Genomic DNA, 20,984 nt, shown 5'->3' on the forward strand with positions numbered 1-20,984 from the left:
TAGAGCCAGCTCTCCTGCTCTGGCCCGGAGCGCGGCAGGGGGTGGGAGCATGCGAGCCGCGGCGGCCTCTTCTCCGCCTGGACGGCAGCCGGGACGGTGCGATGCCCGTGCTGGAAGGCCGGGCGCCCAGCCTTGCCCAGGGTGCTGCTGGGGCCGGCAAGGCACGGCTGACACGGGTCCCTGCCTGCTGTCACACGTCGCTCCCGGCCCGCTCTGCCTGTGTTTTCCTTCAGCCGCCGTGGCCGAGAAGAGCGGGGCCACCGTCACCCAGCAATGAGTGCGGGCAGTGGGGTCCTAAAGGCTTCCGGGTGGCCAGGTCGTCTCCTGGGGGAAGAGTCGCTGGTTCATTCCCAGCCCGGGCTCAGGCCTGGGTTGCAGGCCAGGTCCCCGGCTGGGGACGTGTGACAGGCAACCACACATTGATGTTTCTCTCTCTTCCTCCCTCCCTCCCCCGCTGTCTAAAAATAAATAAATAAAGTCATTAAAAAGTTAAAATGGCACCAAACTGATGTTGAATTTCTTTTAAAACAGCCAATAGAAAAAAACCATAGCAAAAAATGAGTACTCTGGAGCACTTTGGGTTGCATTTATTGCTGTGGAAGGTACAGTTCTGTAGCTTTTATTTATTTACTTTTTTGCCATGTGCAGGATAGCCAGTCAGAACCTGGCTTTCAACCTCATCGAGCCGGCGAGCACCAGCGCTCCGTGGCCGAGTCCTGCTGGGCGGTGTGGACGGAGGGCGGCAGCTGCCTCTGTCGCAGGCACGCCCTCTGCTGGCTGGCAGCGCCTGTCCTCAGCTGTCCAGACTTGGTTGCATCCTTCCGTCTCTACCGTCTGGGCTGTGCCCGGATGGAGCCGCACCGCCAGCCTCCCCAGGCGCCCAGCACGCATCGCAGTCATGCCATCGCTGAGCCCTGGCCTTTCTAGATCATGGTCCGTGGGTGGGGCTGTGGGTCCCCGGCGTGGGCGCTGGCTGTGGAGGGACCAGAGCTGCTCTTCTGGAGGTGCTGACGTCTGTGTGACGCAGCTCCTTGGAGGCAGCGTGTCTGTGGCTCTGCTTGGAATTGGGTTTTACTGAACTGTCCAGAAAAGTTCTTCCTGTGACGGGCTTCATGTTTTGCTGTAGTTTTGATGCAATCCCAAGAGGGAACAGTGTTTTGAAGGTGTGCGTGTATTTTAAAATTTATTTTTGTTTTTCTGACATATCTGTTCGGTGATATCTGACATAATCTGTTCATCCATTTGAGAAATCTGTTGTGTGCCTGCTGTGAGCCAGGATTATTCCAGGCTCTGGAGTTTTAGTGGTTTCAGAATTTAGTGCTTTCAGGACTAAATCCTTCTTTTTCTTTTTTACTGAGTTTACTGGGGCGACATTCATTAATAAAATAACATGGGTTTCAGGTGTACAGTTTTATACTACATCATCAGTATATTGTATAGTGTGTTCACCACCCCAAGTGGAACCAAACTCTTATGGGAACAGATAAAGTAAGCGGGAGAAACAAATCTCTGTAGCTCTACCCACTTCTCCATCTGTTGTGCAGAAGGTACAGCAGGGAAGAGAGAGAGAGGGCCCTCAGTGCTGCAGAAGGGGTCAGGTGGGCAGCCTGGAGGAGGTTTCTTTTCCAGAAGGTGGAAGCAGCTGTGACAGTGACACTGGGAGTCTCAGGAGACCGTCTGCAGGGGGAGGCCGGGCCCTCGCGATGCCCGGAGGCCTTCAGCGCAGGAGCGGTCATCGGGCTGCTGCACTGACGTAGCAGCAGGGCCAGGCTGGAGCAGCGAGGCAGCGTGGGTGCGCTTTGTACCGCGCCCAGGGACGTGAGGGGCCGCCTTCTCCACGCTCGGTCCCAGGATGAGAAGGGCACTGTGCCAGGGCCCAGGCTCGCGTCCCTGCGGACAGGCTGCTGCTGTGCTCACCATCGCCTCTGCCGGCGTGTGGGGCGGCTCCTTCCCGTGGCTGCTCTTAACGTCTTTCCTTCTCATTGGCATTAGTCAGTTTTTAAAAAAACATTTTATTTATTTACTTTTAGAGAGAATAGAAGGGAGGGAGAGAGAGAGGGAGAGAAACATCAGTATGCGGTTGTCTCTCACGCGCCCCCAACCAGGGACCCGGCCCGCAGCCCAGGCCTGTGCCCTCACCGGGAATCGAACCAGCGACCCTTTGGTTCACAGCCCGGCACCCACTCCACTGAGCACACCAGCCAGGGCTTGGCATTAGTCAGTTTTATTTATGATGGTCCTTGTAACTGTCTAAAGGATTTTTCTGTTTGGGGTTTGAGCTTCTGAGATCAGTGGGTTTATAGTTTTCATCAAATCTGAAAAATGTGGCCATTATTTCTTGAGCTATTTTTTCAGATATTTTCCTGTCTCTTCCCCACTGTGGGGCTCCAATCGCATGTCTGCGGGGGGGCCCAGGCCCACGGCTCCCGCTGCTCCGTCCCGGCCAGTCGGTTTTGTGCTGTGTCCACCCTGGACAGCGTCTGAGCTGCGTCTGCCGTGCCCGGGCTCCTGCTGGTTCCCGCCACGCGTTTCCACCTTAGAGCCCCGGGGAGCCTCACCCCTGCGTCACCGTCTTCTGTGGCTGGGTCTGACCTGCTGGTCGTCTCCTGCGCCCTCGGGAGCGTGTGGAACGGAGTCATAGTGCTGCTTGTCGTCCTTCGCGCCTGGTTCTGCTCTCCCTGTCCTTTCTGTGCCTGTCTCTAGGCTGACTTTCCTGCTCGCTATGGGTTGGGCTTTCCTGTTTCTTCACACGTCTGCTCATTTTTTATCACGTTGTCAGTCCCGAGTGTCTTTGTATTTCTTTAAATGTTCTGGGATGGAACAGTCTGATCCTTACAAGGAGGGCCCAGGTCAGCCTGTGGTCTGAGGCGCACTCTGCCCCATCCCGAGGGCGAGCTCCGCTCCTCGGAGCTGTGTGACGCCCTGCGGCATGAGGCTTCCCTCAGGCCTGCTGGCCCCGGCTCCTGGTTTCCTCCCCTCCTTGCTGATGGAGCCCTTCTAGGGTGTGCGCCCGGGCAGGCTGGCAACCAGACGGACGCTGGGGCCTGTCCGCAGCCTCCTGGCGCACCCCGGCCCGGCAGCAGGCTCCGTTCCCTGCTCTGCCCCATGCACGTGAGCCTCCTGGGCCTGCGTCCTCGTGTCCGGGACACCTTTGGGCTGTTGGGGTTCTCCGCCCCAGGCGCGAGGCTCACCTGGTTTGTCTGATGCCTCTCAGTGACCGCTGTCTTTCATGGTCAGTTGTCCTGTGTCATCTAGGTTGCCCACCTGCCTAAGGTGGGAGGGTAAACCCTGCAGTTAGACGTGCAAGACTGGCATTCAGAGGAGAGGTCGGACTTGAGGTGAGAATGTGGGCGTTGTGTGTAGCTGGTGTTTAACCCTAGGAGACAGGAGGTCGCTGCGGGCATGAGGGCAGGTCATCAAAAGGTGGTCTCGCTTCCATAGGTTCCCTGTGCGTGGGTGTGCGTGCTCCTGGCACGAGACCTTCATCTGCATGGGAACACTTGACATCAGTTAGTACTGTGAGTCTCCTCTTTACAGACGGGGAGACCGAGGCTCAGGACTCCAAGGCCACGTGACCGCCTAGGGAGTGGTAGGGCCCATGGAGGCCCCGGCTGCTGGCGCCCAGTCTCTCTGAACCCCAGTGCTGGGCCAGCTCTGCCGGGAAGGGGAGGAGGGGACCAGCAGGTGGGTCAGGGAGAGGCTGAGCGGGTGAGTGCAGTGCGGTGGGTTAAGGGAGAAAGATTGGGGAACGGGAGACTCTTCTCTGAGCTTTGTTGTAAAGAGGAAAGAAAGGGCTGATGACTGCTAGGGCGGAGGTGTGGGTCTCAGGGGGCTCCTGCCTCATGGACAGCCTGGCTCAGCAGGGGCCCTGCGAGTCTCCCCAAGCATCCGCAGAGCCACGGGGGAGGGGCAGACGCCAGGAGCTGGGGGGCAGGGGGCGGGTGGCCTTGGTCCGGAAGCTCCCGTCCTGGGCTTTGGAGACGCGTCTTGTTCTTTGGGTAACCTCCTCTCACCTTCTCTTTCTCAGGACCCTCTGCGAGCTGGAATGCGGACGCCTTGCCGTCCGTGTCCTTAGGTTTTTGGATCACACGCCCCGTGGCCTTGTCTCTGTGCTGCTCTCCTTCCCGTGACGCCCGGCTTGACCCTCCGGCCCTTCTTTGGAACTTCGAATTTCTGGTCCCACTTGTACAGTTTGAGGGCTTTCTTACCGTCTTTGTGCTCCTTCTTTGGTAGCATATGGTTCTGAAAGGTGTATTTGCTCTTATTTAAAGTGTAAGAACTCCGTTGTTTTGGAGTCTCTCTCTCTGCACAGCCTGTGTGCTCTGTATTCCTTTTCTGCAGGTGTGTTTGGGTCTCTGGCGTGTGCTTTGGGCCTTTCTGCACACCTGGTGGTCGGTGTCTGTCCGCTGACAACGAGCTAGCATCGCCCACACAGGCAGGGCTCCGGCGGAGGCCTTGCTGCACAGGGTTGGGGGTGGGGGGGTGTCTGTTTCATGGGGGCGACATGTTGGCCATCTTTTCTGTCTCCCTCAGGATAGTACTTAGTTCCTCTCTCGGCCAGTGGGGTGGGTGCTGTGAGCCTGGCTGTTGCTACTCTGGAGGGGGTCTCCCCACCCCCCGAGTCCGTCACTTGGGGCTTTTCTCAGCATGTCACCTGGCCTGCAAGGACAGTGCCCCTGCTCTTCCAGAGGGGAGCCCTCGGGTCTTCTGCCGGGACTGGGGGGCAGGCTGCCTCAGGCACCTGAACCTCCACTTTCTGAGCTTTTTCAGCTCTCTGTCCCAGAAGCTTTTCTCTTTATGGATCTCCCCTCCTGCAGATAGTTATCTGTGACATCTCTGTTCAGCGTCTCCTTTTAAATAAGCTTTTGACACACACACACACACACACACACACACACACACACACACACACACACATATGAGCCTTCCTGACCATTATTTATACTTTGGATTAATCACGGCTTGAAAAAAGGCCTTGGGAGAGAATAATTTAACTTTTGGTACTTTTATTTCTTCATTTTTCAATGAAGTAATAACATCTTTTATTATTAAGTCTAACCTGGGCAGGGAGTACTCACTGTACAGCTTGTTTTTCATGTGTTTCTCAGTAGAGTTTTAAAGGGAACATGTGATTCTGTGGCGTTTACAGGATTCCCTTGCTTATTGTGGGTATTACATCCTGGACCCCCCGCGATTGGTGAAAATCTGCGAAGTAGGAACCTTACATTTACTTTAGTATTTATATATATTTAAGGCTTTATAAACCCTGTCCACACACTTATAAACCGTTCCCAGTCCCTTATTAACCTTTCCCTCACTTTTATAAACACTACTTATGTTATTAAACATATTCTACACTCTTAAACCTATGTAACTTTAACAACATACATGTACAGTACCGCAAAATCCTGTGATATAGCAAAAAACCCGCGATAAATAATTAAATACAATATTTTTAAAAACCCCGTGATACAGTGAGGCCGCGATCAGTGAACCGTGCTGTAGAGAGGGGCGACTGTGTTCTGGTTCTTGCCTGGAGCAAGCACACTGGTACGGCATGTATTTCTGCACGTGTGTTTCTCACGGGTCTCGCCTGCAGTGCTTGGGGACTCAGAAATCACGGTGGGGGGCCAGGCGCCTGGCAGCACATCTCCCGGCCTCCGTCTGCGTGGGTGAGCGGCCCCTGCTGGTGGGGGCACGTGAGTGGGAGCTTCTCTTTGTGCTTAAGCTGCTGCTGATCAGCCACCGTCACTGGTGATGTGTCAGAGCAGAGGGGTCTGGGTACCCGCGTTCCCGAAGAGCTACTTTATTTACGTAATTGGTTTCAGAGCGCGCGCGAGAGGGGAAGGGGCAGGGAGAGAGAGAGAGGAACGTCCATTTGTTGTTCCACCTGCTTATGTGACTCCTGTGTGTGCTCTGACAGGGGACCGACTCCGCAGTCTTGGCTGATCGGGACGATGCTCTGTCTACTGAGCTCCTTGGCCAAGGCCCCAGAGAGGTACTTTCAACCCTGAACTCCAACCTCTAAAAGCAGAACTAGCCCTGGCCAGCGTGGCTCGGTTGGTTGGAGTGTTGTCTTGTAACCGAAAGGCTGAGGGCTCAGTTCCCAGTTCAGGTACATCTGGGAGGCAACCATCGATGCTGCTCTTGCTTCGGTGTTTCTGTCTCACCCTTCCTCTCTCTGTCTCTCAAAATGTCCTTGGGTGAGGATAAAAAAAATTAAAATTTTTTAGAATATACTTCATCCTGGTGGGGGATCAAAGGGAGCTTACCTTAGGTAGTGCGTTCACAGAGGCCTCCTGAAGGAGTGACAGGTAAGCTGGGTCCTGAAGCTGCCTGAGACCGGCCTTATGAGGGGAGAGGCCTCGAGGGGGACAGAGCTGGCTGTTTCGGAATCGGGAGCCCGTGTGGTTGGCGCACAGGGCGCGAGGGAGCTCCACGGGGGCAGAGTCGGGCTGCTGGGCAGAGGCCAGAGCCGGGCTTGCTCTGAAGGTGACAGTGGAGCAGGCCGTGAAAACCGGCAGCCTCGTGGCCAGTGTGGGCATGGCCAGAGGTAGCCCTCAGAGCACCGTCGCGATCTCTGTGGTCTCGCTGCAGACACCCGTTGGTGTGCTGAGCATCGTTTGACCTCCCTCAGTGGGAGGAGCCCTATTCTTGGCGTGTGTGGGGAAGGCAGGGAGTGGCAACTGCTTACCGTCACCGCTGGGGGTTAAGGGGGGTCTGGCCAGCATCTGAAAAGGCAGACGTCAGGAATAACATGCCATCAGGGGGCTCTGGAAAGTTTCGACAGGTCCATGTGGACCTAGAAGGCTGCACATGAGCAGGACTGTGTGTGTCTCGGGAGGACTCAGGAGGGCCCTGCCTGCCACCTCAGGCTCACCCTGGTCCCTGTGCAGGGAGGACGTGGACCCCGCTCTGTAACAGTTCCCCCCTCTCAGACTTAAGACCCTTTATAATCTTAAAAAGGACAACGGGCGAAGGTCTCGTGCTCCTCTAGCTGCTTCAAGTTGGACATGGTCGTTGTCCTACCTACCCTTGGGTCCGGAAATCCCTAATAAGAGTGGGGCGTGGAGGTGAGGGTGGCTTCCCACATGGGGAAGGATTGTGCAGACTCCAGGTCAGTTGGCTGTCCCCAGGCAATGGCGTGCTCGGTTTAACAGGCTGGCATCCTTGTTGTGTTCTGCCTGGGTGAGTGTTTCTTCTTTATGTCTTTGTTTGTTGGACTTCCATGCAGCTCGATGTTCTGGAACTTCTGGTTGTCTCCCGGTTTGAGGCAGTCGTGTTCCTCCTTAGCTGTGGAGGGAGACGCAGCGTGTCTGTCTGGGCCTCCGTCTTGGCCCAAAGCCCTCAAACATTATTTTTTTTGTGTACACTTCCACCTTTTTATAGCATTTGCCCTTGCCTAGTGCAGCTTACTTAGAGCTACAACCTTTTTCATACATTTACTTCATTTGAAAAGAAGTTTTAAAAATGTGCACACTTACAGACAAATACCCTTCGTGGAAGTCATACAGATTAGAAAACTGAAGTCAAGAGCCAAGTGCTGGAAATAGCCCACGTGCCCATCAGTAGACGAGTGGATAAAAAAACTGTGATACATTTCCACAGTGGAAACCCACGCAGCAGAAAGAAAGAAGGAGCCCCTGCCCTTCACGACAGTGTGGATGGACCTGGAGAGAATTATGCTCAGTGACATAAGCCAGTCAGAGAAAGACAAAACCATACGATCCCACTTCTGTGTGGAATCTGATGAACAAAATAAACTGACAAACAAAATAGAAACAGAGTCATGGACACATGGACAGACCGACGGCTGTCAGAGGGGAGGGAGGTTGGGGGGATGAAAGGAGGTGAAGGGACTGAGCAGAACACATATATGCGTGACGCGTGGACCCAGACAGCAGTGTGGTGATTGCCGGAGGGTGGGGGTGAGTGTAAAGGACGGTGTAAGTGTCTTTTTGTAACTTTTTGTCTCCTATTTGATTTAAAAGACAACTGCATAAAATAATTTTAATTACTTTTAATAGCGTTTAAATAAAACTATACTGATAGGCTTATAACACCTAAAGATGTAACTCGTGTGACAATAATAGCACGGGGGAGGGGGGAGGGAACAGAGCTACGTTGGATCCAAATTTATCTTATTAAAATTAAGTTTATATTAACCCAAACTAGATTGTTTTAAGTTGTTAATTATCATCCCCAGGTAACTTAAAAAAAAGGGGGAGATTTTATTTATTTATTTTTAGAGAGGGGAGGGAGGGAGAAAGAGAGGGAGAGAAACATCCATGTGTGGCTGCCTCTCACGGGCCCCCAGCTGGGGACTGGCCCACAACCCAGGCCTGTGGCCTGACTGGGAATCGAACCTGTGACCTTCCAGTTCACAGGCTGGCACTCAGTCCACTGAGCCACACCAGCCAAGGCCCCAGGTAACTTTTAAGAAAACGACTAAAAAAATGTAGTAAAAGAAACAAGGGGATTAATTGGTGTGCTGAGAATATCTGTTTAACACAGAAGCAGACAGTGATGGGAAATGCAGGAACAAAGACACAGGACATGAAGAAAATACAGTAAAATGGCAGGTGTAAATCTTATTAGTCATTATCTCAAATGTAAATGGATTAAACACTTGAATTAAAAAGCAGAGATTGGAAGAATAGATTTAGAGAAACTATATACTGTGTTTAAGAGACACTATAAATTGAAAGATATAAATAAAAGATACAAGTGAAAGGAAGAAAAATGATATGCTTTGCAAATAGCAACCAGAAGAGAGCTGGAGTGGCTATATTAGTATCAGACAAAAGAAACTTTAAGACAAAAGGCATTTTTAGGGACATAGAAGAACATTTTATAATGGTAAGTGTCAGTCCCTCGAGGAGATTGACCCTTTTATAAGCATATTTATGAGACGGACCATTATAAGCATATCTATGCCTGATAACAGAGCCTCAAAATACGTGAAGATGGGAGAAGCAGACAGTCCAGCAGTAACGGTTGGGGACTTGAATACCCCGTTTTCAGAAATAGATGCAGCAGCCGCACAGGTGAGCAGTGAGCGGAAGACTCCGACACCGAGCCAGCTCGGGGCCTGGCAGGCGCCCAGAGGCTGCTCCACCGGGAGAGCGGAGGCGCACACGCTTCTCCAGGGCCGGGCTGCCTTGCGGGACGGATCGTACGTGAGGCCAGAGCCAGAGTTTCAGTGCCGTGACGGGACTGAACGCACACAAAGCGTGTTCTGCAGCCACTGCAGACCGAAGGTAGAGACCAGTGCCAGGAGGAGACCCACGGACGTGGCGATTAGGTGCCCTCCTGTGTTACCGATGGGTCAGAGAGGAAAGCAAGTGAGATTAAACAAACAGTTTGAGATAAATCAAAATAAAAACTCAACCTACCAGGGCTTAGGGGTGCAGTGAGAGCAGCGCTTGGGGGAATTTTTCCAGCACTGAATAAAGAAGGTCTCAAACCATTAACCCGATGTCCCACCTTATAGACCGGGAAGAGAAGAGCAAACAAGGCCCGAGCAAGCTGAAGAAAGTACGGGTTAGCTCAGAGGTTGGTACTTTGAGAAGGTCACCAAAACTGACAGACCTTCAGCTGGACTGCCCGAGAAAAAAGAGAGAAGATGCAAGTTCCTGAAATCAGGAATGAGTGAAGGGCCTTGATTACTGAATTTGCAGGACTAGAAAGGACTAGAATGGAGTGTCCTGAATGATCGTTGTACACCAAACGTTAGCTAACTTAGATAAGGTGGAGAAACTCTTAGAAAGACGCAGATAACGGGAACCAACTCCAGAAGGAAAAGAAATCGGAACGGACTCGTAACAAAGGAAGAGACTGAATCAGTCACTCAGAACTTTCCATAGGAACACAGCCTGGCCCAGCAGCTTCACTTGTGAATCCTACCACATACTTAACTAGTCAGTACTGATCTTGACAAACTGAAAAAGTAGAGGAGGGAGCCCTGACAGCCCAGTCATACAAGGGCGCCGCAGGCCTGATGACTCCATGCGGGCCAGGGCCCGTGTCAGCAAGCTGCCAGGCCGTGCTCGTCTGCGTGAGGACACACGCAGGTCAGCGGGCTGGCCAGGGCGTGCAGAAGTTTGCGGCCCGTTGACTTTGGACAGGGGTGCCAAAACCACTCGGTGGGGAAAAGGATGGTCTTTTAAACCAGTGGTGCCGGGGTTAACCGCGTAATCCACACACGGAAGGATGGGACCGGGCCCTGCCACGCTCCACGCACCATGGTAGCTCAGAACGGTCACAAGCCGAAGTGCAGTCGCTAACGCTGTGAAACAGGAAACCGCGGGTACCTTCTCGTGACCTTGGGAAATGGCTCCTTAGAGACAACAAAGTACAAGTGATAAAGAGGTAAACTGGACTTCATAAAAGCTAAAAATTTCGGTGCTGCAAAATGCTATCAAGAAAATAAAAAGACAACCCAAGAATGAGAGAAAATATTTGAAAACTGTGTATCTGATGAAAAGGCTATATCCAGAATATTAAACTAAAAAATGGACAACGTGTTTGAATTTGTTTCTTGAAAGTGGGTGTACAAATGCTCAGTGAGCACACAGGGAGCCGGCAGGCAGACGCACGTGACAACCACGAGGCGGCACCACTGTGCGCCCCCGGCGCAGCCGCGGTGAAACGGCGCAGGAGGCAGCGCTGGCCGAGCTGCGGAGCCGTTTGGAGGCGCTTTCTCTTCTGCCTGGGATGCAGAGTGGTGTGGCCTGTGGCAGAGCCGCGTGTCACTCCTCAACGGGTTAAACACAGGGTGACGCTCCCAGGCGTCCACCCAAGAGAAAGTGAATGTGTTCAGACAAAAACTGGTGCTGGAAGGGCCACAACCACAGGTCGTGTAACAGCCAAGAAGCGGAAGCGACCCAGTCCGCCGAGTGACGGCAGGGTAACCAAGTGCGACGCTAGTCAGCAGCGGAAGGGGTGGCATGCTGGTCCTGGTTGCTGTGAAAGCGTCACGAAGCGACAGGGCCTGTCCGAAGAGCCTGCGTGAGGATCCTGCTTCCGTGACGTGTGTGGAAGAGGGAGTAGAGGGCCGCTGAGCGACCGCTGACGGGGCCGGGTTTCCTTCTGGGGGGATGGAGGTTTTACAGAACTGCCTTGTGCTGGCGGATGCACAGCCCTGAACACACCAGAGCCTGTGAGTTACGGGCTCTCAATGAGTGAATTATATCTCAACAGAGCTGATGAAAGCACCCTAGTGGGCAGCGGTTGGCGTCGGACGGGGCTTGGCCTTCTGTGGCGTGGCGGCTTCTGCTCTCTGTTGGGGTCTTTTATTCCAGTGCTTGCTGGGTCCGTGCTGAGGCCCGGGCGCCTTGTGCTGCTCTAAGGGGGGCAGGGGGGAATGTCCCTGGCGATGCTCAGGCAGCTTCGGGTGTGCTTCCGCTTGTGTTCCGCTGCGGTCCTCCTCACAGCCCGTCCACGGGAGACGGAGGCGCGGGGTCAGCGCGGCTCCTGAGACCTGCGCCGGCAGCTGGCCTGGCCTCGCTTCGAGTTCGCACTGCGGCCCACTGTGCTGCCCGTCTCCGGTGTAGTTTTAGCAAGTATCTTCCTTCCAAAACAGGCTTTTTGGTCAGTTTTGGGCTTTTGACTTAGTGAACTCATTTTGTGTACGGACGAGTCTTCCTGCCTCCACCTTTGGGTGCCTTGGTGTTCTGTAATGAGCTGTGACAGCCTCCTGCACTCTGCTTCCCAGGACACGGACTGTCTGCTGGTCAGTTCGGCTCGCAGACAAGGGAGAGGGAGGGATGGTAACTCTGAAAGTCCAGGAGCTTTCAGCAGAGCTTGTGCCCCGGGCCGCATTCTTTGCTGCTGACCGGGCGCACAGGTCGCTGGTTTTGGGGCAGAGGTTGCGGACTAGTCCAGGTTACTCATTAGCCAGCAGGGCTTCTAAGTCCACTGTGGGGACGCCTGTTACGGGCTTGGTGTCTTCAGTGGCCCACAGACCTGTCACATTTGGGACGGAGCCAGTGCAGTATGGGACGGAGGTCAGACTGCAGGCACGGCGAGGCGTGTCTCTGCACTCAGTGACTCCTGCTGACACTTGACCCAGTTAAGCTTGGCTTCTGAGTCAGCGCAGGTTGTAGGGCAGGAAACCCCGCCCCCTGACCCGACACCAGTGCTTACCTACAAAGATAAGATTTTCTGCGGGACCTGCTCCCAGCAGTGTGGGGTGGTGGGGCTCTGGGCCAGGCCCTCTGTCTGGGAAGAACGGGAGCTGGCGTCCCCAGGAAGCCCCGCCATCCCAGTGCGTGGGCTGTCCTCACTGCGCGGGGACAACGGCTTGGTGGTACGCGGTGGGGGAGGCCTCCTGACGTGAGTCACTGTGTGGGTTAGCACGCGGGACTTCCTTCGCGACCTTCCCCTGGATGGGCACCTGTAACCCAGTGCAGCACTTGGATCCGATGGAACTCCCTGGGGGTGTGTGCAGGGTTTGACACTTGGGGTAGTTTTCACATGCAGTAAAAGCAAAGCTACCATCCAGTTCCAGGCTAGTGTGTGTGGGCTGTACTCCTGGTCCTCATGCTGGTATTGCCACCGTGAGGTGACGGTGCCGAGGCGACAGCTCCGTTAGTGTGCATACCGGAGGTGGGAGCAGAGACAGACTCCTGTACACCTGCGGGAAGCCCACACATAGGCACACACACTGACACAGCCGTGCACAGGCGCACACAGGCGCGCACACTGACACAGACACAGGCATGCACACTGACAGACAGACACACACACACAGGTGCACACTGACATAGACACACATAGGCACACACATTGACATAGACAAGTGCAGGCACACAGGTGTGCACACTGACATAGACACAGGCATGCACACTGACATAGACATGCTCACACACAGGTGCACACTGACATAGACACACACAGGCACGCACAGGCACACACAGGTGCGCACACTGACGGACATGCACTGGCACACGTGTGCACACAGACATGTAAGGCACAGGCACACACACTGACACAGACATGTGCTCCTGTGCACTGTGCCTCCTCCGCACTCTGCCCAGGCCGTGTGGGGCCACCTTCAGTCTTCGTGTGCAGGTGGCAGAAGGCTCCCTGACTGTCGCTCACGGGCCTTTCTGCCGGGCCCGAAAGCCTACTTCAGCAAGATACCACTTTTTAAGAAAAATTTAAGACCACGTTGGTCTTGACCTGTCCCCAGGAGCAACTGGCAGGAGCGCCGGTGAGAGAGTGAGCGTCTGGCCGAGGAGGTTGGGGACCCTGCTCCCCTCGCAGGCTGCACGCTCCTTCCCCAGAGCAACTGTCGTGCTTTTCTGTGAAAGCTCTGCAGCCCCACGTGCACCCACAGTGGCCGGCAGCTCCGCCAGGTGGGGGTGGGTCTAACCCACATCCCGGTCCCTCAGCCTGGCTGCCGATGTGCCTGCCACACAGCCCTGTCCTGACCTCCGCTCTGCCGGGGCCTTCTGGGTAGGAGCGTTGCTGTAATTCAGCAGATTTTAAGCCCTGTTGATCAGCAAGTTAGTAGTGAAAGAGGATGGTGTCTGGGAGGGCCCTGGAGAGGGGGCTGCCTTGCTGGGGATCCCAGGATGGGTCCCAGAAGGGGCAGTGATGAGCCCCAGTGGGCAGGCCAGTGGTGCGTCTGGAGGAGGGTGCTGGTGAGCCCGCGCCTCTGGGGGTGGCAGCTCAGACCTCACCTCCCCCAGAAGTGCAGCCGCTGGGCCCAGGATGCACCTGGAGAGGGTCTTGAACAGCAAACCGGGTCCTGCTTTCAGAGTGGGGAGAGTCACAGGCTGCTCCCACGTGGTCGAGTGAGTTCCCGTGCTTCCGCAGGGCTTGGGTAGCCCTGGAGGCCGCCTGTGCTCCCTTGGCCTCGGTTTCCACCCGAGTCACAGGGGAGGGGGAGCGTGGTCCAGTCTCCGTGCCACGCCGATGCATTCTGGGCACGCACGCGTGGGGAGTTAAGGCCAGCTGACGGCAGACTGTCACTGTCAGGGAGGGCTCCCATGCCCGCTGAGCATCGTGGAGGGAGGTGAGTGGGGTTCGTAGGCCGGCGGGCTGCACAAGGAAGGGGAACGGGAAGCCTGTGGCAGGTGAGGTGTACGCTTTCAGGAATGACCTGTCGCAGTCGAAGTCACTTACAGGAGTAAACTGTTAGCTGGAAAACGCCCAGCAGGTATTGGAGGGCTCTTGCTCCAGACCTGGGTGAAAGGGTGAATTGAAGATGTCGTCGTGGACGGGGACTTGCCCGCGTGCACCGAGGCCCCGCCGCCCGCCGGGCTCTGGTTGGAGGCAGCTTGCTGTGTTCCTCTGGCCTCTGAGGCAGTGATTCTGCCTTTAACACTCCGTGTCGGTCTTGTCAGGGGACGGCTGCGTGGGTAGGAATCAGTTAACACATGTGTGTTTTTTTTTTTTTTTTTTTTTTAGGCAAAAGCAAAGAAGCAGAAATAAAGAGAATAAACAAGGAGCTGGCGAACATTCGATCAAAATTCAAAGGTAGGTGTGTGCGGCCTTTTCCATGAGATGCTCTGTTGTCGGTGCCGTGCGGGAGCGGCTTGGTCTCCATGTTGTCCTCTTCTTCACGTCACATGGAAGTTAAGTTCTTAGCACAGTCACTCTCATGGCTGTTGGAATGGAAGGTGTCCAAGTCAAGCCGTTGGTTATTCTCCAGTCGCCTGATGTTTGCTCAGAGAGATGAGCTCGTGCGGCCCCTTCCCGGGCCCGGGCTCTTCCCGCTCTAGACCGGCGACCCCTGCGAAGGCCTTGGAGCTACCAGAGCCCCACGTGAGGCTCCAAGCAGGACCCCCGAGAGAGACATGCTCTGCCTGAGACCACGAGGGTTTGTGGGTTACATTACCTGACCCACTCCTTTTGCGGGGAGTAAGTACGCCTTTAGGAGACTGCTCAGGTGTCCACTGCAGTCGCTAGGGCGCATTTGTGAAGGACCGGTTAGCCCTTTAGGCCTTAGTTTTCAGTTTTGCAGGTCTGAGGCCTTGTTCAGGTCCCTGAGCTTACGTTAGAGACTGGCTGACGTTTCCCGGGAGTCACGGGGGGAGGAGAGGGCTGGGACCAGCCCCGAGGGGTCGTGAGGCAGGAGGACAGGATTGCTTGGTGGAGGCGCTCCTGTGTTGCCAGGTGACGGAAAAGCCAGTGGGGTTCACGGAGTTAGTGGCTGGGGTGTGCCCCTGCTGACCCCAGGGGAAGTGCCGTGTTGCGATACTTTCAGCCAGGCCCGAGGATGCTCCCGAAGGTCTGGGGAACACCTGAAATGGTTTGTGAAATAGTTTGCTTATCTGTATACTTTTGATGGTGACGTCTATAACTTTCATTGCTTTAAAGTTTTTTTACTTACCTTTTCTTATTAAGACTTTATTTTTTTCAAAGCAGTTTTATGTTCACAGCAAAATTAAGGGAAGGTACAGAAATTTCCCACATATGCCCTGCCTGCCCCATGCACAGCCTCCCCGTGAAGGACGTGCCCAGCGGACGGTGCCTTTGTCCCAGTCAGAGAGGCTGCACTGGCCTGTCCTCACCCAGAGCCCACAGTTGGCGTCGGAGTCATCTTGGTGTCACGTGTTCTCTGGATGTGGACAAACATGTAGTGACAGGTATCCACCATGATAGTATCACTGCCCTAAAAGTCCTGTGTTCACTCCTGCCCTTAGCAACCACAGAGCGTGTTACTGTCCCCACATTCTGCCTCTTCCAGTGTCGTGGAGGTGGTGTCGTGCCCACCGGGGCCTTTCAGATCGGCTTCCCTCCCTCGGGATCAGGCCCCGACGTTTCCTCCACGCTTTTCATGACCTGGCAGCTCGTTTCGTTTTAGCTCCGCATGGGGAGTCCCCAGTCTGGATGGACCGCGGCTGATCCGTCCATCACCTCCTGAAGGACGTCTTGGTTCCTTCCAGGTGTAACATACGAAGAAGCTACTGTAAACATCTGCGTGCAGGGTTTTGAGTGGGTGTGGGCGTAAGTTTCCAGCTCCTCTGGGTAAATACCTCGGAGCCCAATGGCCGGTCCTACGGCAGGAGGGTGCTCGGTTTTCTAAGAAACCACTGAGCTGTCTTCCGAAGTTGCTGCCCTGGCCGCACTCCCAGCAGCCGTGGGTGAGACTCCGTGGCTGCCCCGTGTCCCCCAGCACCTGGCGGTGCCCGGGCTCTGGACGTCAGTCATTCCCGTGGGTGTGCAGTGGCGTCTCCGTGTTTGATTGCACTTCCCATGCGGCCGACCTGGGGAGCATCTGTGCATCTGTGTGTGTGCTCACCTGCCGTCTGTGTCTTCTCTGCTGAGGGGTCTGTGACTTCTACTGCTTTGGGGAGGGAGGGGCATCCGTGATGGTGAAGATACCTGATCTGATGCTTAGGAGCTGTGTTACCTGGTCAAGTCACTTCAGCCTCCTGAGCCTCTTCTGAGCTGTTGCTCTCAGGCAGGGCTCTGACCTGGGACAGGGCCGGAGGACAAGGGTCAGGAGAGTCACAGCGGTGAAAAGTGCAGGGAGGCGGCAGGTGACCCTCTGCCCGGGTCAGTGCCCGCCGGCAGGGGGCTTTGGAGCGTGCACCGCCTGCTCACGGGGTCTGGTGTTGGGTGGGGACAGCAGGGCCCTTGACTACGCCATCGCCTCGCCGTGGCTGGAGAGCCCAGGAAGGCAGAGCCGGCAGCGGGCCCTGGCCTGTGCTGCAGGGAGGTGCGTGTCTGCTGCCCCGACTGTGTCCAGGCGTGGAAATGCCTGAGTTCCCGGGTACGATGGGAGCCCTAATCCCTGTTAATCGTGTTGTCGTTGTGAGATGTTTGCGGCTGTTCAGAGAGTGACCCTCACAGCCGTGTGTGTAAATGCCCCGGGACAAGCAAGGCCGTGTTGTGTCCCCCGCCGTCACCCCTGTCCACGCTGAGCCGCCCTGTGTGGGGGGGGCTCCCTCCTGGCTGTTAACCGCTTGGCGCTGACTGAGCAATAGTAGCAGGTCCGAGAAACCCACCCTTGTCTGCAGAGGTGTGTGCTCTGCTCCGGGGGACTTGCACCCCCTTACGGTGGAGTGGATGTTAGACCCACTCCATTCTGAAATCTCTGGGACTCACATTGATAAAGTAAAAGTGAATTTCAATGCATTTTATTGAACCCAGCGTACCTGAAGTGTCACTACAACATGCAATCAGGAGAGAAAGGTAACACATTTCATACAGAGTCTCTGTGCCTGGTGTGTGTCTTGCACTGGGAGCCCACCCGCTCTGCACCAGCCACGGTTCCCGTGCTCAGGCACCGTGGGCTGATGCTGTGCAGACTCAGGCCAACCCCTTTCACTGACAAACTTAAAAAGAGACACAGTACGGCCCTGGCCTGGGCGCTCAGTTGCTTGGAGCTTCGTCCCATACAGCAAAAGGTTGCAGGTTTGATCCCCAGTCAGGGTGCACACAGGAGGCAGCCAGTTGATTCTTCCCTCCCACAGCAGTGTCCCCCACCCCCCGTCTTCCTCTCTCTATAAAAATCAATAAAAAAACGTACCCTCAGGTTAGAATAAAAAAAAAAATATGAAAAATCTTGAAAGCATCATCGAGTAGCAAGAACGAAGTCCCTGGGCCTTATCCGAGAGGAGGTCCATGCAGTGCATGCAAGTACTGCCCTTGGCTGTTTGCCCCGTGGGGGCATTTCCTGACCCCCAGAGACACAGCCAGGAAGCAGAGCCCTGTTTTTGCTGAGCTTGAAAGTCTCAAGGGTAGTTGTCAGCCCAGTGACTGCGCCCTGCTGTGGCATTTGGTGAGATGTAGAGACAGGTTTGGTCGTCACCGCTGGGGCAGGAGGTGCTCCTGCCATCTGCTGGGGGGAGGCCAGGGCGGCTTTACAACACCTCCCAGTGCACAGGACGGCCCCCAAGCGTGAGCAGTCCTGCTCAGAGGGAGAGAAAGTGGCCCAGAGCCCACCGAAGTGGAGACCCCCTTCCTTCCACTGTCCCCTGAGACCCCGAGAGGCGTGCCCTCAGGGCAGGAGTGACGGGAAGCAGGCTCGCCCTGTTATGGCCAGTGGGGCTTCAGATACCTGGACGCTCGCGGACCCTCACGTCTGGCACGGAGATGAAGGTGCGAGGATAGTCCTGTCTGGGGGAGATGCTGTCCGCGGGCGTTCCCTGTACGTGGCCCAGCCTGGCGTCACGGGCTGTCAGGCCAATAGCAGAGACAGTGGACAGTCCCGAAGACCCGGGACCAGATGCAGGTTATGATCGAGAACAAGGCTGACCATGTTAAAGTCATGGCCGACAAACCCCCAGATTTCAGCAGGAAACTTGGAAAGGGTCAAAGGTGACAGAGCAGATTTTGAAATAAGAACATATGGGAATCTAGAGCTAGACCTGCAGTAGCGTGTGGGGAACTCATGGTGGGGGGGTGTGATGACAGACTCAGCTGGAGAGAGATCTGATCTCTGAGACGGGCAGGGAAGGGCCTCTCCTCAACCCCCTCCTGCTTTCCGTCCTTGTTCTCTTTTGCCTGTTCTGTGGCCTCGCTTTGTCCCCGCGCTGCTCAGCCTGGCGCAGGGTCCTGCTTCTGTAAGAGCCATAGAGGAGCTGATAGCCCGGGACACAGGCGGGATCCCTTTGGGGTTGGTGGCCCGCTGTCCGTCCTGTCCTCTCCTTTCATCCACATGGCAGGCCAGGGGCATGGCTGTCACTGTCGACATCCCCAGTTACAGCTCGGAAAAGCCTCGATATGAGTTTCAAATGGCTGGAGTTAAAAAGCAATCCAGGCCAATACTGAGACTGAATGTGAGGACTGTCTCAGGCTGCTACAGTCAGGAGAGAAGCCGCACCGTGGGCTACAGGGACGCTTGTCATCAAGAACGCCGAGCTCTAATAAGGCACAGGAGAGCCCCCAGGAGGACAGATGTGGAGGCCCCTCCTCGGAGCGAGGGGGCAGCCCAGCCCGCTGGAGAGCAGCGGAGGCGGCCGGTTTGGCCAGGCCAGGCACTGGCTGCAGGGCGGGCAGAGGGCGGTGGCCCTCCCGTGGGCAGTCAAGTTGCTGGTGTGGGCAGCAGCCCGTCAGGTCGTGCTGAGAGGGCCGTGGGAAGGCTCTGTCCAGGGCGGGGTCGGGGCTGCTGTGGGGCCGCAGAGTTCATCCTTGCCGCTGGCTGCAGCAGGGCTTCTTCCTCAGCCAGGCCTCTCCGGGGCCCTCTCTCGGGACAGTGAAGGACAGGTGCGCAGGGACTCTACCCAGGCCCGCACACCCAGCGCGTTTGGAGCTGACCGGTGGCGCTCGGACCCGGTGTCCTGACGATGAATCTTGCAGTTGGGGGTGGCCTTGGCTCATGTGGAATGAAGAATGGGTCTCGGTGGTAACCTGTGGTGGCTGCCGGGACCCGGCTCCTCACGCACACTGTGGCCCGGGCCTTGCTCCTGAGGGGCTGGGGACGGGCTGGGAGCAGGGGGCGAGGGGACTGGTGGGGCCAGTGTGCACGCTCTTGATGGGGACAGCTGTCCAGGCTGTGTGCACTGAGCAGGGCCTCAGTTCCCAGGCCTGTCATTGAGCCTCAGGTGGCCACTGGGAGCCATAGGGCAGAGACCTCAGCCTGTCAGAACATGCGAGCGGTCCCGAGGCAGGATGCCTTCGTGTCGCTCTTGAGCTCAGAGGTGACCCTGCTCCTCGGTCCACAGCCCTTGGAGCGGCTGCTGCTGGGGACCAGGTCCGGGAGGCTGATGGTTCACAACTTGCTGGGGAAGCCCTGGGTCCCCATGAACACAGCCCAGGAAGGGCAGCCCACAGCCGGCGCGCAGCAGACCAAGCCTAGGCTCTGCGGCCCCGGCTCCCCCCAGCGCAGGTCCGGACCGCGCGCGGAGCCGCCCTGCAGGCCCCAGTGCCAAAGCCGCTGCCGCCCCCAACCGACCAGAGGCAGGTCTAGGGCTGGGGCCCTGCTTGGGTGCCGTGGACTGAGAGGAAAGCCTTCCTACCGTGGCAGCCAAGTCACCATAAGGCCACCGGCCTTCCTGGTTGTCACCTCATGTGCTCACGGGTGGCTCTAAGGAATATTTTACACTTTTTCAATGACTGGAGAGCTAGTGTCTGCAGTGGCCACGCTGGGAGGTTCTCCGAGGGGTGTTGCGTGTCCCGCAAGCAGCATGGGTGGGGCGTGGGGACGTGGAGCCCTTCCGGTCCTTCTGTGCGGGTTTGTGGGGGGTGGTCTGTCCTAAAGCTGATGGAAGACAGAGGGTATGTAGGGCTCACCTGCCCGGTGAACACGCCTTACTTAGGAGGCTGATGCCCTGGTTTGAGGCAGCGCGGGCTCCTGGGACCCCGGGGGACTGTGGCAAGTTGGCGTGTAGCCCCGACAGTGCCTGCCCGGGCTGCCCTGTCCTGAAGCTCCTGCTTCAGGTCTCTGTTTCTGGATTTGGGGGTGCCCCACCCTGTGTGGAGATGCATCCATGCCTGGCACAGGGTCAGCATGCGTCCGGCCGGCTGCTGTCCCCGCGGGGGGCCGGCTCCTGCGCTGCCTGGTTCCTGCTGCTGAGCTCCCAGCTCCCCTTCCAGGTGACAAGGCCCTCGATGGCTACAGTAAAAAGAAGTATGTCTGCAAGTTGCTGTTCATCTTCCTCCTGGGCCACGACATCGACTTTGGGCACATGGAGGCCGTGAACCTGCTGAGCTCCAACAGATACACGGAGAAGCAGATCGTGAGTGTCACCGTGGGACGGGGCTGGGCGGGATGGCACGGGAGAGGGGCTCCAGGTGCCAGCACCTCCTGACTGGTGCGGCCTTCCAGGCGCCAGGGGTGCTGTGGGCGAGGGCCTTCTGATGCGGTGGCCGTTTCCTTACAATTTCCACGTAGTCTGGGGCATCCCTGTGGGCTCAGACTGGTGCTGCCTCAGAGGGAAGGGAAGGGTGTCTTCTCCCCACAGGGCACCGGGTGGCCCCGTGCGCCACTTTCTGTTTCTGGAGTGGGCGCGGCACCCGTGCGGGCCCGCTCCTGCTCCCCGGCCCTTTCCTGGTAGCCCTGGCCATGGCAGAGCAGCGCCGTT

The 20,984-nt window shown here is 56.3% G+C and overlaps 1 protein-coding gene across 2 annotated transcripts in view; it reads left to right on the top strand.

The window, feature by feature from the left end:
• AP2A2 (adaptor related protein complex 2 subunit alpha 2) overlaps nucleotides 1–20,984 on the top strand; it is a 51,125-nt gene that overhangs the window by 5,214 nt on the left and 24,927 nt on the right. For both annotated transcript variants that reach the window (XM_090292104.1, XM_090292112.1), the window contains exons 2-3: nucleotides 14,419–14,487; nucleotides 20,497–20,639. In XM_090292104.1, the coding sequence (XP_090148230.1) occupies nucleotides 14,419–14,487; nucleotides 20,497–20,639 (212 nt within the window). The remainder of the gene's footprint in view (nucleotides 1–14,418; nucleotides 14,488–20,496; nucleotides 20,640–20,984) is intronic.

The sequence above is a fragment of the Furipterus horrens genome, unplaced genomic scaffold (genome assembly GCF_987537825.1).
Source record: "Furipterus horrens unplaced genomic scaffold, mFurHor1.1.pri manual_scaffold_2, whole genome shotgun sequence".
In the NCBI taxonomy this organism is placed as follows: domain Eukaryota; kingdom Metazoa; phylum Chordata; class Mammalia; order Chiroptera; family Furipteridae; genus Furipterus; species Furipterus horrens.